This window comes from Protopterus annectens, chromosome 1.part1 (genome assembly GCF_019279795.1).
Source record: "Protopterus annectens isolate FY-2018-M chromosome 1.part1, PAN1.0, whole genome shotgun sequence".
Taxonomy (NCBI): Eukaryota; Metazoa; Chordata; order Ceratodontiformes; family Protopteridae; genus Protopterus; species Protopterus annectens.
The window spans coordinates 120,483,362-120,501,886 of record NC_056726.1 but is presented as its reverse complement, the minus strand read 5'-3'; the positions used below and the strand labels follow the sequence as shown (position 1 = coordinate 120,501,886).

The following is an 18,525-nucleotide window of genomic DNA, read 5'->3' as shown; positions in this document are numbered from 1 at the left end:
AGCTTTGTGTCTAATCACCATGGTAGAGCTGCTTTTGAATGCGGAAAGGTTACTGTGAGGTATGCACCATGTGTACATGTTGTGGCAACCTTTCTGAATTTGACTCAGTGTTGTTGTTGCTTGCTAACTTTTAAGTCTCATTTGGTTCTTTTTTAACCTCAGATACTTTGTTGTTGTAGGCTTTATCCACTTTTTAGTTATGCTTGATTTGCTGTAGCAGTTGCTCATAGGGTAAGGTTGCTACTGAAAGTTTAGCTTCATTATTCTGGATACACTTATCACAAAAAGGAGTACATTTTTACAGAATGTGGAGCGGTTCTTAAACTGTCTGAAATAATTGCTTTACATTAAGTTTTTGAATATTATCTCATAAAGTGCTTCTATCTAAATAAGATTTGTGCTTTGTTAAACAATTCTGATAAATGTATAGTATTAGTCAAAACCTAATTGCATTTTGCCAAAGGGCCACTGGAGTAGTATGTTTTGTATCTTTAAACAAATCGTGTGTTTTCTGTTTTATTTGCATAATTATTTTGCAAGCCAGCGCTAGGTACTGGTACACATGTATTCTTGCCATTATAGATGATGGTTTACTGACTGGAGTGCTGTTTACTGACTTCACTAATACCTTTATCCTAATTGAGTATTACCTTCTCATTGACTCACTAATTTCTACAGTCTTTTCTCTGGAAACAACACCTGGTTCAAAGGTTATCTTTCTCAAAAATCTCTTAGTCAAATTTGCCCTCCCGCGCTTCTCTGTATTCCAGTTTTCCTCAAAGCTTAGTCTTTGGACCCCTTATCTTCACTGTAATCATCAACTTCCTGTCTTATCCAATCTTTATCTCTCCACAATCATTTTGTGAAATGCTAATTTACTGTTGAAATAAAAACAGATGCTTTCTGGCACATTAGCTAGACATATAACATTCCTCCATCCAAAGTCTGTGTCTCTGTTTCTGGGTAGCATTGTTGTACCTCTCAGTCAGATCACCTATAAAACAAAATGAATGGAATTTTCTTCATCTACAGTCTACTATCCAGACTCCTCACCCTAGAAGCTGTAACACCCATTGACATCCTCAACCAGAATATGGTCTTCCTCTTCTTGCTAATTTCTCCAAGAAAGTCTGCATGACTATGAGATCCTTTCAAATAGAATTTTCTAGTTCATCCTTCTAATTCCAAGGCTTGAGCAACAGCAAACTACCCTCTCCAGAATCAGCTATCTCCTGTAAAAGTATGATCCAATTTTCCTATCCTTACACTAACTTACAAACAAATTCCCGAAGTTCATTCTCTCACACTAACTTGCAATATGTTATAACAAAAGATAACTCTTATTCACACAGCTTACATTCAATTGAGGCAGTCGTGCCACAAAGAGCTGCAGATCCTTTAGTTTCCTCTGTTAATGCCCCCTCTATATTTTCCCATAAAATGTGAGATGCCTTACCTGTAATATTAGCAACAATGATACTCTGCTATGGTTTATGACCAATATTGTTCTCATAGGTTCACAGGCAGTTACTATGTAAGTAGCTGTGGGGGCTGTGGAGGAGTCATACAATCAGTGCACCCCAATCTTAGGTTATTCAATGTACCCCACCCTTAGGATTGTCAATGTACCCCACCCTTAGGTTATTCAATTTACCCCCTTAGTATTGCTAATGTACCCCACCCTTAGGATTGTCAATGTACTCCACTCTTATGTTATTCATTGTGCCCCGACCTTATTATTATCAATGTACCCCACCCTTAGAATTGACAATGTACCCCAATCTTAGGTTATTAAAGGTACCTCACCCTTAGGATTGTCAATGTCACCCCCCCAATTAGTATTGTCAATGTTCCCCCACCCTTAGGATTGTCAATATACCCCACCGTTAGGTTATTCAGTGTACTTCATCCTTAGGTTTGTCAATGTTCCACACCCCTAGTATTGTAGCCCTACCCTTAGGATTGTCAATGTACTCCACTCTAAGGTTATTCAATGTACCTAAGGTACCCCACCCTTAGGTTTTCTGTCTTTCAGCTGTGTTCACTGGGTTTTTTCAAGGATGGCTGCACAGGTTATCCTAAGGGTGACTTTATGAAAACCCTTTCAGCTGTCAAGCGTGACCCTGAAGTATGGTTAGGATATTGTTTTATTTATAATTAGTAGTTCAATGCATTGCATTACAAACTTCTCCCCCTGTTTACTCCTATTTATTTATTGGTGGAGAATAAGGTCTCTGGTGTGAGCATTTAAGGAGTCATTGATATTAAGAAGGTGATCAAATAGGGCAGGGTGTTTCACGGCATGAACGTTTTAGTACATGCTACGAACAGGTTGTCTGAAGAAATCCAAGTACATAGAGGGGACTAATAGTCTATATGGGTAGCTGAGAAATCCTAGTCGTGTGATATTTTCAGTCAAGAATATCTGTGATCTTTCAGGTTGAACAAGATGATTAGAGACCTACATATTCAGTGATGGGATTAATAGGAGATAAGTCAAGGGGGACTGCTGTTTTTCTGTTATAGAGAAAATGCCTTTGGAGATTAGCTGTGATAAGTACAGTGATTTGTAAAGTATAGCAAAGACACCTGGCCAAATGATAGTGTGCTCTCAGCGTAGATGCCTAGGTCTCCGATCATTGCATCAGCTTGAAGGGTATGTCACTGATGGAATTTGAGCCAAGGAATTTCTCTTTCCAAAAGAGAACCACATTTAGTTTGACACAGTGGTCAGTACACCAGGAGAAAGCATAGTCAGTCCCTTGTGTGGGTGCCTCAGTGTCTTTAGAATAGCTGATGACTGCTCACAGTTTGCAATTGTCAGCAAACTTAACTATATGCCTTGAACCTGGTGATGGATATCAAAAGATGGAGGGGACCCAATAATGAACACTATAGGTTACCACTAGTAATAGTCTTACATTTGGAAGATACACCAGCTGTTTTATTGTATCAGGTCTTCCTTATAACCTACTGACCGGGAGACAGATAAGGATTTTTGCTGAGTTGTGTTGGCTTATCAATTATGCCAAGGGGGGATTGTGTAAAATTCTTTAGCCAGTCAAGATAGACAGGACATATGAAATGGCAGTTCTCCATGACTTTGGTGACCTTTTTGAAGAAGCTAAGCAGGTTTTTTGACAAGGATGAATTAATTAGGATATAGGTCCAGGAGGCTGCTTAATTATAGGTTAGTGAATTCAGGTATTCACTCTGTAGCCATACATATAATACTTGCAAGGCCAGCGGGGTCTGTAGTTGCCTGGATTGGTGATGGGGTCACCCTTATGTAGTGGCATCATGGTGGCAATTTTTCAAGCATCATGTGTATACCCTATACAGATGCTGAGATTAAAAAAGTAAGGCAAGGGTTGGACGTGCTGTATTTGGTACTAATAAAAAGGCTGGTTGCTATGTTACAGAATCTATGTATGTAGTATTCTTAGTTTTGGATAGGGTCAACAGGACTTGATCAAGAGTTCTTTTGGGGATGGCCAAATGATAGTGTGCTCTCAGCGTAGATGCCCTAAGTGGGGAATGGGGGGATTACAAGTTGGGTAAGAGATGTGGATGTGAAGCCAGAGCTATGTTATCCATTAGGATATAGGGTACTGACTCAGGATCAGGGTATCTGGTGTTGTTATAAATACGCTGGGAAAACAGCTGAATATTACTTCTAAATTTCCTAATAAAGTTGAAGAAGATTTTTTAGAGGACGTTACAACCTTAGGTTTATATTCATCCTTATACTTTTTAATGATATAAGTGAGGTTCTTGCTGCCTATCTCAACACTTTTTTGTGGTGTACAGAAACCGCCTCATTATAGATGGCAAGCAGTTGCTTCCTTTTATTGCACAATTTGTAAATGTGACAGTTTCATGATAAGGACCTGTTCTTAATTTGTTCCCTGTATGTGAAATAGGAATGGCCTTCTTGACATAACTGTTTATGTAAATGCAGAAGTTAGTGGTGAAAGTGTCAGATATGGCAAGGGGGGTGTTGACAAGAGGAAGATTAATTCGGAAGTTTTCTAAGTTGCCTGAGAGCAGTAAAGATTTGCTTTGTTGAAATCTCTAAGGACTGTTGATTTTTTATGAGAAATGCCTCAGCTTATAAAGAAGAAGAAGAAGAAGACTGATTTGTGGTCTGACTTAGCTAGGGAGATGGAGATGCAAGATGGAGTGCAGGCATGGCTTCATCTGTTGGCAAGGGCAAGGACACTGGAGACTCTAATGGGAGGGTAGACAGTCTGCAAAGGCAGATCGTGTTGATGAAATCTAGGACATTAAGAGCATATTTATTACTAATCATAGAGGTTTTCCATTTCATGGTTTGGTAGCTAAAGTTGCTGAGGTGAATGGTATTAGCTTGGATAGATATCTTACCTAGTACATTTAGCTAATTATCATGACCAGTATCAGGTATGAAGGGGGGGGGGTAGAGAATCCATATGTTTGTAAGCTTTAGGTTGGGGTTATGGGGGATTTTTAATAAAGAAAGACACTCATCCATGACTTCCATGACCCAGAGACTCCCTATGCTGTGGAACAAAATGGCCTTGTTCAAGAGGAATCTTGACCAATGGATGGGAGGCACAGCAAAATAATAGGCATAGTTTTAACCTATGAACCTGAAAGAGGGATAATCACTAAATGAGGGTTTAGAGGGATTGCTATCAACCTGCTGAAACCAAGCTTGAGTAATTTTATAGATAAGAAAGTACTCAAGAGTTAGTTCAGAAATATTTTTGTTTAGACTCCTGGCATTGAGCAGTACTACCTTAATATAGCCTTTATTAGAATTTGTTATGCTGGGATATCGAGAAGAAGGACTGCTTAGAAAGGCACTATGGAGGCAACAAACATTTTGCCAAGTAGATGAAAGCAATACTGAAAAAGGTACTTAGATTCATTGTTTAGTACTGGCACTGCATAAAGAGGGTGCTGCATTCCTAAATGTACAGTCCTTCTGATGATACTTTAAAAGAAAGTCCCATCTGATTGTGTTGCTGGTAGCTCAGGTGGATGTAAAAGGTCCCATGACGTTTATGAAAATGAATGTAAGTACTTTATTGTAACAGTAGAGGTGTCTGATTGTAAAAAAATCAAAATCTGAGTTCCAGCATATATACAAAGATTACAACACATAAATATAGTTACTACTTTAACATTCTTACAAGCATTTGTTGTACAACTTCATAATGCTCCTCCCATCATGCCATATTTTATTATAAAACACTTTGTTACATCTTCTGTTCCACTCTTTCACACGATTATAGCCACAAGTGTTATCGTGTTTACGTATTTGTTTTTCAGACGGAAGATAATATGGACATAAATATTTCACACGTCATTTTAACCAAATAAACTATGTATGTCTGCAATAATATCCCACGTCATTCTGTTGCATTCAAAGAACACATGCTGCAATGGCTCTTCCACTGAAAATTCTAAATCAAAACATCTTTCATCGGATACTCATTTTCACATCAATGGAAAGTTTTATGTTTGACAGCCACCACAAAGTAATTCCACACAACATATTCTTTTCTGAACCTTTTGTTCCTTTAAAGAATGTTCCTTCTTAATCCATCATCTGATTTTTCCCCAGCTGTGAACAAAACAGAATTTGTCCAAAATATTTTTAAACCACATCTTTCTAGTTCCATAAAATCACACGCACTAAACGGGCCACATCAGGTAACTCCTGTATTCACTTACTCACTTACCACTTACCACACCCAGAGATGCTGTTAAGCAGAAATAACAAAAGGGAGCATCTCCAAGTCGGTGCTAACATCAGTCTCAGCCTTTGTCTCTAGTTCTTTAATGTTGGAAAATAATCCTCTTTTCAATACTTAGGTTCATCGATACTTAAATCTCAGAAGTCCAAAACAAAGTAAATGCAGAAGAGCTAAATCTTTGAGAGATGCAAAGGCCAAGTACACTGGATTGAAATGTAAGGAGGGAAGATGGTAGCAGAAGTTCTGAGTGCTAGTGCATAAGTTGCAAGTATTCCTAAACAAACCGCAGCAATGTTTCATTCATCCTTTGAAAAATGATAGTAAGTGAGGCAGAGGAGAGAAGTGGAAGATGAATGGCTTTCATATGTAGGTGAGTGGAGGTAACTTGCATTGCAGAAGATGATAACTTAGATATAGACATTGCTTTAGAGGACATACAGAGAGACATGAGTATCAGATAGGGAAAAGTTGAATGGCCAGATGTTTTTCTTATCATGTTCTATAAATGGAGTGGGTTAGGTCTGGCTCAAAAACTGGTGGAGGTCTTTCGTCATATATAAAATTTTGTGAAGGTCATTCCATTGATGATAAGCTATTATTTTCTTTGTCACACCTATGGGATATAGGACATTTTAGGTCCAGCTCAATGATTAATAAAAATGTCAAAATGTTTACTAAATCACTTAGATCAGATCCTTCTGAGGATAACTACACTGCTTTTGGGTTCAGGTCATAGCTGAAAATGGTCTTTGGAACAGCCCACCTACCTGAAAAATAAATCAAATCAATCAATCAATCAATCAATCAATCAATCAATCAACCAACCAATAAATACTTTAAGAGGGCCAGAGTGGCTTCAGCAAAGCTAGGCAAAATTGTGAAAGTTGATGGTCTTTTGTTCCATTTCTCAAAGGTAGTGCCACAGAAAACACAAATGCAGGAATAGCCTTTTTTTAAGAATTATAATGTGTTCTTGAATTTTTGTGTTCAGATGAAATAAAAAAACAAACTGACATAACCTAACCCTGCAACACAGAAACAAATTTATTTATTGATCATTTGTTGATGGATTAGTCCAACTTGGTTAGTGGTATCTTTTTAGGGAGACCTTATGTGGTATTTCTGCTACTATGGGAAATTTTGACAAGGCCTTGAGGAATTTACCCTACTCTTTTCAATAAGTGCTGAGATATTTTATATCCACCTGATCTACCACCAACTCAAGCAGGTAGGACATTAGTTTAACATCTCATTCGGAAAGATGACACACTTAGGTGTGTTGGACTATAGTGTCAGCAATCCATTCACCTGACATGGGAATAGAACCACACTGTTCTGGTCTTCCAGCACCAAATGTGAGTGTGCTTCCTGATGTACCACTGACAATAATTCAAGCAAGCATTTGAGGTACTAGGTGTTTGTTGCCATGCAGTGGCCATTACTTTTTCTGTCCTGAAAAGAGAAGGCTCAGGGGAAGGGCTGTTATTTTGGTTACCAACTATGTATGGTACACTCACATTTGACCTTTTAATCAATGGAGAGTTCTCAGAAGATGCTCTCCTTTAACAGACCCGTAGGTAGGGGAGGCCCTGGTCCCTGGGATCATTTGTAGCGATTATCGAACAACTAGTCCAGAAAGTCTAAAGTTGTTTATAGGAATGAGAAATCAAAAACAGAGGAAAATACTTTCTTAGACGTTTTCATGGTAAACATTTGAAATGTTGGGACTTGCTAAAGTGAGTCATGAAATACAGAAACTGAATGGCCGACATAACAGACTTGCAGATAGTAAGTCCTAGATGGCTATTTCTCAGAATATTCCCTTTTCCCCAGGTATGTTGATCTCGCAGATGGTATATAAAAGTTCAGGGGTGTGGGGGGCTTGCTCTCTTGCTAAAAAGAAGTTTAAAGGAGACGAGCTATTTTCGAGACTCGCTCTTCTCCTGTAGTTTCTGTCCTTTTTTTTCCTGGCTTGTCGGCGCTCAGTATTTTGAGTGCTGAAATTTCAATAGGGAGCCCTTTTCACAGATAACTATATTCTGAAATTATCAGCAGTATTTCACAGGAGGTTATAAATGGGCTTTGAGAGTCTGAGCGTGTTTCACGTTTTTCATGTAGTTGTGGTAAAGCAGTTTTACTATGTTCTTAAAGACAAAATTGACGTCCCCAAACAGACCAAGATGTAAAGATCACATTTAAGAAGATGGCAATAGGATTCTGTTGAACTCAGAACTAAAACAAAACCTGTGTATGGTTTAAGTGTTTGAGTCCTGGTTGCTGACACACCACAGTCTTGCAGACAGGTATTCATGTATATGTCAGTTTGCATGGGATGATGTTTAGACTCGGCTTTAGTTCAGTTAAGGTTAGTGTGGTAGCTCTGGGGCGGGCTTGGCACTGACACTAAGACACTCATTGGAGTTCAAACAATTTAAGTGTGGCAGCTGTGGGCAGGGAGTAGGAGTGAGTGGGAGGTTAAAGGTTAGGAATATAGGACAATGGGGAAATTTATAGTTAGGGTTAGTGAGTGGAGTTTATGATAGGATTTACGGAATCACTGGGAGTTTTAGGGTTAGGGTCACTAAGCAGGGTTTGGAAATTGGTTGAAGGAATGACAAAAGTTTTAGATTTAGAGAGTGACTTACTCAAAGTCACTGGATCCCTATCAGATGACTGAAGTTTCAAAACTTCGAAATTCATATGGTAGGGACAATGTGATCAAAGTTGTGAAACTTTGAGCTTTTTGAATGGGGATCACGGTACAGTGTGGATTGGAAAATTTACCCTTTTCCTCACTGTAGTGTGAACTTGGAGTTGGTATATTTAATTTGTAGGGGGTGTGGGGGTGCAGGGGCTTGTTCCCCCCTGCAAAAACATAAAAAAAAGAAACTTTTTGTTTTTATTATTTTTTTTAATGTTCGAATTTCCAAAAATTCGATGATATGGTCCTGACCATATGATTTTAGAATTTTCAGAACTTCGATCATCTGCTAAGGATCCAAGTCACTGCAAAAACTTGTGGTCTCTACATATCTGAATTACCTATACCTACATATATCACACAGCACAGATACCATTGTGAAATGGTATTCTGGGATTTTATAACTACTCCAGGAACCAGTCCATATGCATGTAACTACTCATGAATGAGATAATGACGATGTTCATTCTTGGTACCAAAATAATGGCTGTGCTGCTTTTACTGGTGCTAGCAATATAACAGATGACACATAAAGAAGTGCATGCTTACAGCTGCAGTCAAGTCTAGCAAGTCCGAGATTAAAAGGAGGTAAACAGCATTTCCGTGATCATTAAAAGCTACCATCCACATTAAGTCCCATATGCTCAGAATAATCAAGTTTTAGCAGTATGAGCAACTAAGAGCATCATGGAAAATGAATGCCCATATATGGGCTGCATATATAAACACATAAAAGAAGGAAGCTGTGAAAATGTAAAAAAAGAAAAATCTCATGCAATAAATGTAGAACGTACGTGTCATGGGCTTCGTCATACTGCTGCTTTAGGTCATTCAGTTTCTTACTGACAGCAAGACTATTCAGGAGGGACGTGTCACTGCCAAGTGTGTTGACCAAGCTTTTCTCCAATGTGGTGAGCTCTTGCAGATTTTCCATGCATTCCTTCATGCAAAATAAAAAAAAGAAACTGTGAGACATGTAATGACAGCAGAACATAAACAGTATTCCTCATGTTTTATTAAACCTTGGGCATGTTGTTCTTACAGGCTTCTAAATAATATTGTCCACCCATTGTCTGTAGGTTGTTACCACCAAGTTTAACTAATAATCTTCCTACCTTCCTGCAGCAATTATTTGTGCCTCATGAGTCATTTTATTGAAGTTAGGAACAAGTAAATTAGGAATACCATACATTCCATACTTGCACCACAGGTACCATGCAAACCTTAGATGCAACAGTTAGGCAAGTTATTATCAAATTTCACACAATAAAGACATGTAATATCTTTCTGACTTGATCTTCATGGGGCATAGTGAACCTATGCAATTCTTAAAAGACAGCATGTTAAGCAGGATTTCACTGTCCATACATCGTCATATATACAGTTCTTAACGTGTTACATTTAGGGACAGGACTTCCAAACACTTCAGTGAGACTGGGTTTGGCAGTATTGATGATGTCTGAGTTTTCATACATTTAAACAAGAGGTGGCATTATGATCTGGGGCATCTCCTTTTTATATACCAACATGGTGAGTGGTGTTAAGCCTTAGCTTGTTCAAGATACACTGCATGTTCACTATTTATAGCCACTGTAACCCTTTCAAGGAAATTTACCTGAGTAAATAAACGTGATCTTCCCTTCACAAAATCAAATTGTTGGGGTAGGGGGCTAATTCTAACAAGATTCTTGAGATCACATTTTTATGAGATCAGTTATAATACATTCCATGGCTTTGCAGATGATGTTTGTAAGACTGATAAGTCTTTAATTACCTGGGTTGCTTGTAAGACCACCCTTATTGGGGACAAAACAAGATGCCAGACTTAAGTTAAACAGTTTGAGGAGTGTGTCTGTAAGGACGTATTTCACACTGAATTAAGCAACCAGGTATATTATCCCAAGGGGAAAGTATTTTTTGGTCTTTCTTAGCACTTTCACTAAGTGATCTTTAGTTACCTAATAAGGCAGCAATCAGTGAAATGGCAAATCTCCGACTCACCATATATCCAACATTACCAGCATTCCCCAAAGCTCAATCCTTGGATCCCTTCTCTTTAACATTTTTTTAGCAATAATCTTACCTGTTCTTGTCAAGGTTCCCTAATTCAATATGCAGATCATCTGCTCTTCAAACGGTCCGTCTCACCTTCAATATTTAAGACAGGAAACTTTTACTTCTATTGAGATTTGGCTTTCTAATGCCCAGCTTTTACTTAAAACTAAGAAAATTAAGCTTCCACTTTTTTACTCCACAAATGTATGACCCATACAAAAACAAGTTCAAGATCCATTTCCTAAACAAAGCAGAAAATGAAGTAGTCCCTTACACCAAACTATTAGGTATGACAATAGATGATAATCTCAGAATTGCTAACAATGTACAGAATAATGTAAAAAAAAGCGGCAGAAACTCTGAATGTTCTACAGACAAAGGATTTCTGAATCATCATCATCATCATCAGACCCCTTTTTCTAATTTTTTGTACATGGTGTTGGGGTATTGTGTTAACTGTCACCAACTCTCTCAATTCTGTGCCACTCTTCTGCCTTCAACGCTCATGCCTGACTGTCACAGATCTTCTTTCACACAATCCATCCACCTCTTTGCTGGATGTCCTCCCTTCCTCTTACCTTCTTCCTGTCTGTCCCAAATCTTCCTCACCAGATTGTCTTCTGCTTTTCTACACGTGTTCAGACCACCATAATCTCTTCTCTTTGATCTTTTCTGCAATTGGCGCTACTTTGGCTTCTGCTCTTATGTCCTCATTTCTTCGTCTGTCCCACAGTGTGCATCCTATCACCCTTCTCAGGCACTTCATTTCCATCACCTCTAGCTTCTTCAGCTGTTCTGCCTTTACTGCCCAGGTTTCTGTACCATACAGTAGTACTGGTCACACCACTGTCTTGTACACCTTACTTTTCAGCTTCTATGGCATTCTTCTGTCATAGACTACCCCTGATACTCTATGCCAGTTGGCTGGAGCCCCTCTGACTCTAGCTTTGACCTCTTCTATCAGATGTCCCTTCTCCTCAATTACCCTTCCCAGATACTTGAAGCTGTTTCCCTGTTCCACTTTCTTCCCTTCTATCTCTTTTCTCAGCTTCTTCTGATTTCCCCAATTTGCTGCCATTATCACTGTCTTAACTGTACTTAGTTTCATCCCATGTGCTTTCAGTTTTGCATTCCGTTCTCCTATCCTTTGCTGAAGTTCTAGCTCAGAGCCAGCCTGTAATGCCAAATCATCTGCATACAGCAACTTTATTGATCTGTCCCCTCTGACCTGTTTGCTAATGTAGTCCATCACCAGTGAACAGCAGTGGCGTCAGACATGAACCATTGTGTAAACCCACTCCCACTGGGAACTCCTCTGTGAACAAAAGCACCAAGCCAAACTGATCCAAAGCAGGAGGCTTTATTATTCACATGATAAGCACACAGGCAGGAACAATACATAAACGCTCCCAAATCTTTGCGTTTTCATAAAAATCTTCATCAGATGCAAACCCATTCATGTGTTTAGTGAATACATATATATAGTCACATCATTTTAAGGTATCCAATGGCTAAACAGCACTAATCAAATATTAAAATTCAGCTATACAATTATTCCACACTATAGCCATCCTACTAAGCAAACCACCTTATTAAAAGCCAAATAACCATATAACCATAAATAGAATCTCATTTTAGTATTGTAAGAAACAAATTAAACAGACTAAAATCAATTTTGTTAAAAATCACTAATAAAATACAGTTCATTACATCTTCCATAAAGTTCAATGGCAATAGCACCATCTTGTGGGTAACATCAGTAATTGCATGCATCAGCTTAGAAACAAAAAAAATCCATAGGTTCATAGGTATGTACAAGGCTAATGGCCCTGGAGCCTTAACAAGCCTAGCCCATAGAATTGCCCTAGCTTTGTGCCGCCCAACTTTAGTTCCCAGTGCCTCTATCGAGTAGAGCCAATGGAGTGATCCCCGAGGTGAATTTTCTATTTCCCATCCACTCATCAAGATTTCTCTTGAAGAGGGCCAGTGAGGTACTCTGCTTGACATGTATGGGAAGTCTATTCCATAGCATGGACAGTCTCTGGGTTATGAACCTGTCCCTCCAGCATGATCTGTTGATTGTGGTAATGAGGATGAGGTCTCTGGAGCATGTGGTGTGGAGGGATTGGGATTTCTTTAGATGTAGCATTTCTAACAGAGCTGGGTCAGACATGGCTTTGTAAGTCAAGCAGAGATCACCTCTTAGTAGGTGATATGAGACAGAGAAAAGCTGGAGTTTTTTGAGTCTGTCCATGTAGGACATGTGTTTAAGGCCTAGGATCCTCTTTGTGAGGTACTTTTGTGGCCTCTCTAGCTGTTGCAGGTGTCTGATGAGGTACATGCCAAATGGAGCAATGTACTCGATGACTGACCTAATGAGAGAAGAGTAGAGGGAGACAATGACTTCTTTCTTCCTGGATACAAAACCCTTAGTAATGAGATGTGCCACACAGAAGGACTTTCTGACCACAGTGGCAATGTGGTGGTCGAAGGAGAGGTTACTGTCAACCTGTGTCCCCAGATCTCTTATAATGCCTTCAGTGTTTAGTGGACTACCATTGATGTGGTAATTTGTGGGAATTGAGTTTTTCCCAAAGGGGATGACTACTCATTTTTTGGCATTGAGCTTAAGGCCATGGCTTTGACACCAGTCATTTGTCTCAGTGAGGCCTCTCTGAAGAATGTCTGCATCACTTGGGGAGTTAATAATGGCTTCCAGCTTGCAACTGTCTGCGAACTTGGTTAGCCAGAGTCCCCCCGTGTTGGCCTGGACTTCTGACAAGTAGATGCCAAGCAGAAAAGGACCCAGGACTGATCCATGTGGGACTCCACTAATAATTGGTCAGCAGTCTGACTTGGAGTCTGCTACTTTTACACTGTGGGATCTATCTGTGAGCCAATTTGCAACCTATCTAGTGATATAGGGGTTGATGCCTAGTTTGGTGAGTCTATCTATAATTCTTGAGTGGGGAATGGTATCAAAGGCCTTAGATTGAGGTAGGCTGTATGGACCACCTTGCCCTTATCCACATCTCTGGTGACTGACTCAAAGAAGTCCACCAGGTTGAGGAGGCATGATCTGCCCTTCACAAAACAAACTGCATTGGGTCCAGAGTTTGGAGATTCCCTATATCTTTATTTATTAGGTCCATGATGATGTGCTCCATAGCCTTACATATCAGATTCATCAGGCTGATGGGGCAATAGTTCCCAGGGTCTGTAATCACTCCCCCTTTATGGAGAGGGATGACTGTAGCAGTGTGCCATTTGGAATGGACAAAGCCTAGGGTGAGGTTGTGATTGAACAGGGCACACAAGTGTGGTGCCAGTTCACTTTGTAGCTCATGTAGAACACAGTCAGGGATGTTATCTGGTCCTAATGAAGCTGTATTCTTGGCTTTGGACAATGCAGCCTTAACCTGTGCAGCGATAATGCTGGGTGCCTGGCATTTTTCTGGTATTGAGATTGGTCCTTTAGAGGGGGAGAGAGGGGTAAAGTTGGCACTGAATCTGTCGGCCAGTATGTTGGCAATATCTGTTAGCTCAGTATAGGAGGTACCATTGTGCAGGAACTCGGAGCAAATCTAGGTATTGCTGTGGAGATTCTTGAAATAGCTATTCTGCCTTCATAGGTAGCTTTAGAGGATTTTATGAGGGATCTCAGATTTTTGTTGAGGCTAACTAGGGAGTTTTTCCAGTCTTGGGACTTCACCTTTTTCTGCAACAATTTCTTTCTTCTGTTGTAGAGTTTGTTAATGGCAGGGGACCACCAGATTGGCTTCCTTTTTTTGGAGGAGAGCATCTTGGTTCTGTTGGGTATGGCTAGTTCCATGCATTTATGTACATGTTCGTACAGTGCCTTAGTGTTTGATTTGGCAGTCATGCAACTATTCTCTGTTAGATATTATGAATACAAAGCTGAAATTAATTCTGTTGTAAATATGCTGAAAGAAAAAGTTTGCTTGAATATATGTATAGAGTTTACAATGTGCATTCATACTATATGTATAACAGACAGGCTTCTCTTCACAGCATCAGAAAATGCGCAATACTGGAAAACAAGCATTACATGATTTTCTCATGTTTGTAGAACAAATATCTATTAACAGAGATCCTTTTTTATAAATTCATGATGTTTTTCCAGTAGGAAGAGCTTATACAGATGTTTCCTTTCAAAATGGCATCTTCACATCAGCAAAAGTGCTTAAATCACAAAAGGACAATAGAAAAGTCTAAAAACAGACATTATGCTAACCCTAACTCCTTCCAAGACGACACACATCACCTACCTGCACCCTAACCCCCCCTCACTTAACAACCCCACCCCCCCCCAAGCTCCGGACACTACGCACACTTCACCTACCTGCACCCTAACCCTAACTCACTTAACCCACCCCTAGCCCAAGCTCCGACACTAACGCACACATCACCTACCTGCACCCTAACCCTAACTCACTTAATCCGTCCCTAAACTACAGTCCCTCACTAGCACACACTTACCCATACCTCCGACACGAACACTCACTCTCCTTTCCCACTCCCTAACCCGACTTCCCACAATCTCGAGCACTTACCTGCACATTCCCTTGGTCTTTCCGCTGTCGGCAAATCACCCTGTCGGTACACTTACCTGTCGGTCATCTGGACTTCCCACATAAGGCCAGAAAACATACCAAGAGGAAATGTGTGCGTGACTAGCTCTGTATATAGCTATTGTAGTAATTCAGTTATGTGAGAGAAGGACAGAGAGAGGTATTTTGTAGAAGTCATCATTCATATCTGTAATGAAGGAAAACTTTGTAAATATATGCTACAAATCTGACAGACTATGTGTGGTTTGTTATAAAATAAGTTATCTGTAACTGTGCTTATAGCTGCAAAATATATTTCTTTATCAGTGTGCAATTTGAAAGGCTTGGTGCTTTAAACAGACTACAGATGGAGTCATGCACAGCTGTGTGTCTCTGATTCAGCAGTAAACAGCACAGCGTGTCTTAAGAAGATATATAATTTTTCATTCTCCATTTGCATGGGTGCCGTGAAGTTAGCCACCTCGGTTTTTAGGAGTCCAAAGTTAGCTGTGGAGAAGTTTTTCATGGTGATTATTTTTGCAGTGGTGTGGGTGGGATGTGGATTTCCATGTTGGTTAGTTTGTGGTTAGATCTAGCCAGGGAGGAATTGACTACTGGTGTAGAGCAATGATCCTCCATGTTGGTAATAACCAGGTCAAGGATGTTGCACCCTCTAGTGGGGATAAGAATGAGCTGGTCCAGGAATGAATTCCAGGAAACATTGAGTTAGTGGCGGGATAGTTAGTCACCCAGTATGAGGGTGTTGGGTTGCACCCTAATATTTTCCAGTGTGCTTAGGAACGTGGACAGATATTCCTGGGACATGGTTGGGGACCTATAGCAGGCTGTGGCCTGAATCACTGTCTTGCCCAATGTTAGTTGTACCTGAAGTATCTCTGATGCATTATGCTGTGCTGCTAGTCTGGAGGTGTGCATATCCTTAATGAATATATGGAGACACCACCGCCTTTGGAGCTTTGGTCCAAGTTCTGGGGCCTAAACTTTCTGCTGCTTTAAACCAGGTCTCCATTACAGCACAGATGTCGATTTTCTCCATTTTGAGGAGGGCTTTGGGCAAGTACATCTTGAGATTTAAACTCCTAGCATTGAGAAGCATGACCCTCAGATTGCATTTATTTATAGCTGTTATGGTGGTACTTTGGTCTTTGGAACACTGCCTAAAAAAAGGCAGTATAGGGTTGGCAAGAGCCTTAGCCAGTATCCGGAAACCCAGGGGTGACAGATGCAGGCCATCTCTGGCAAAGCATCGAGGTCTGTCAATCATGTCCCCCCAAGCAGACAGATACTGGATCCCCTTAGAATGACACCAGAAACTTAGCCAATTATTAAAGTCAATAATTTCCTGCTTGTACTATGGTATCATTCTGGGCAATGGTAGGATGCTGCTCAGGGCTTGGGTCATACCCACCTGGGCTACATAATCCCAAGAGCTCCTCCATGTCTGTTTTCATGTAGTCCAGGGAGGTATATCTCAGGTCATTCACACCCACATGGACAATGACAAAGTCATACTTGTACTTTTTGTGGCAGGACCTGAGTGCGTGTGTTATATGTCGGATCCTGGCACCCGACAGACAGCTGATTGTTATTGTCTCTTTACTGAGCCTAGTGAGTGGGACATCAGTGTGCCTCACTATTGAATCTCCTATGATTAGTGTATTGGGCATGCTGTTTTGCCTTAGAGGTTTAGATTGAGGGGCACACTGTGTAGGTGAGCTATGTGTCTTTGGATTTATGCTGTGTTGTGTTGGTCAGGTGCGTTTCTGCCTTGGAGGTCTCTGCTGTTTGGGTAGGTTTCTATTGAGAGCCTCTGAGAAGGTGGATGCGTGGTTTGTTTTGTTATGTGAGGACTGTGGCGGTGGGTGTTCTGGAGGGCTATGTGTTGAATGTGGTGTGGTGCAAGTGTTGACCATCTTCTCTTGATCGGCTATTCCGGTCTTGGCTGGAGAGTGCATGGCTTCCAATTTGGATATATAGGTGCATCTCTCGCAAGTCTGAGTGTTGGGAGGTAAGAGGAGAGGGTTGTCTGTGTACATGAGGTAGTTGCTACACTGCCTCAAAATGCCCAAGTTCATCAGGTTAATAGGAGAAAGTACAGGGAAATTACCTTTAGAGATGCCTGGAGGGATGGGCATTATTAATAAGTACTGGAGCTTTTTTCTTATAGGACGTTTAGTGCTGGTAGCAGTTGTGTGCTAAAATAATTGCTACAAGAAGCCTGACAAAGTGCTGGCCAAATATGCTAGATAAAGTGCTTGAGAGAAGAGAACAAACAAGATCTAAGGGAAAAATTGAAGAGCAGACTTTCTTTTACCTCAGCTTAGAGGCATTGCGCAAATCCACACAAACATGGGCTTTTAAAGCAGAAGGTTGAAAGGGGTAGACAAGCTGCCCAAATGGCCAATAAGCTACAATTTCAGAGCTAGAAACCACTCCTCATGTGGTAAATAGGCTATCTAGTGCTTACCACTCCCACTGATAAGCTGAAAGGCTACCCTCTAACACAGAAAGGTCTGGGGAACTCAGAAACTACAATATAGTCCTGAATACAGCAAAATCTGTATCCGGACTACTCTAGTAACATGATAGGTGGGAAAACAGCAATAAAGCTAGAACTTTTTCTGTTTTTTGATTTTTTTCAGAAAAACACTTAAAACAGTATTAAAATTGCTTTTAAAATACAGTGCAGGCAAACACACGAGTGTGAAGCCAAGTACAGCAAAATATAGCTAAAATAAATGCAATAAAATGAAAAATGACTTAAATGAAGTGCAAAATGCAGTATAACCTAGAAAAAGCAAAATGGAGATATTTAAAGTCTCTCTTTCTCCTTTCTGTTGCCCTTGTAGTCTACAGAACACCAAAACAGGATCCATGGAACTTAAACAAGTGCAAACCTGCACAAACACGGGTTTTTAAAGCAGAAAGTTGAAAGTGCTTTAAAAAAAGCAATGGAGAAAGGAAGATCTCCGTTGCTTTTTTTAAGATATCTCGAATGTTATTTTTGTGTTGCTGCCTAACACAAAAAAATTTAAAGACTCATACTAATGGAAAAAGTCTGGGCAACCAGACCTTTTTCCATTAGTGTAAGTCTGATTTACAATGGAGACACTGACCAATCAGCATGCACGTTTTGGAATATTAATGTGGGGGTCATTGTATAATTAACATTATTTCCTTCCCATGGCTTTTTTTGTTTCTAAGCTGATGCATGCAATTACTAACTTTAACCACAAGATGGTGCTATTGCTATTGAACCTTATGGAAGATGTAACGAACTGTATTTTATTAGTGATTGATTTTAGACTATTTAATTTGTTTCTTACAATACTGAAATGAGATTTTATTTATGGCTATATGGCTATTCGGCTTTTAATAATGTGGTTTGCTTAGTAGGATGAATATAGTGTAAAATAATTGTATAGCTGAATTT

At 39.9% G+C, this 18,525-nt stretch overlaps 1 protein-coding gene across 1 annotated transcript in view; it reads right to left on the bottom strand.

Moving 5' to 3' along the window:
- LOC122814238 (dynein axonemal heavy chain 5-like) overlaps positions 1–18,525 on the bottom strand; it is a 3,525,594-nt gene that overhangs the window by 645,661 nt on the left and 2,861,408 nt on the right. The window contains exon 94 of the mRNA XM_044086840.1: positions 9,240–9,385. Within this exon, the coding sequence (XP_043942775.1) occupies positions 9,240–9,385 (146 nt within the window). The remainder of the gene's footprint in view (positions 1–9,239; positions 9,386–18,525) is intronic.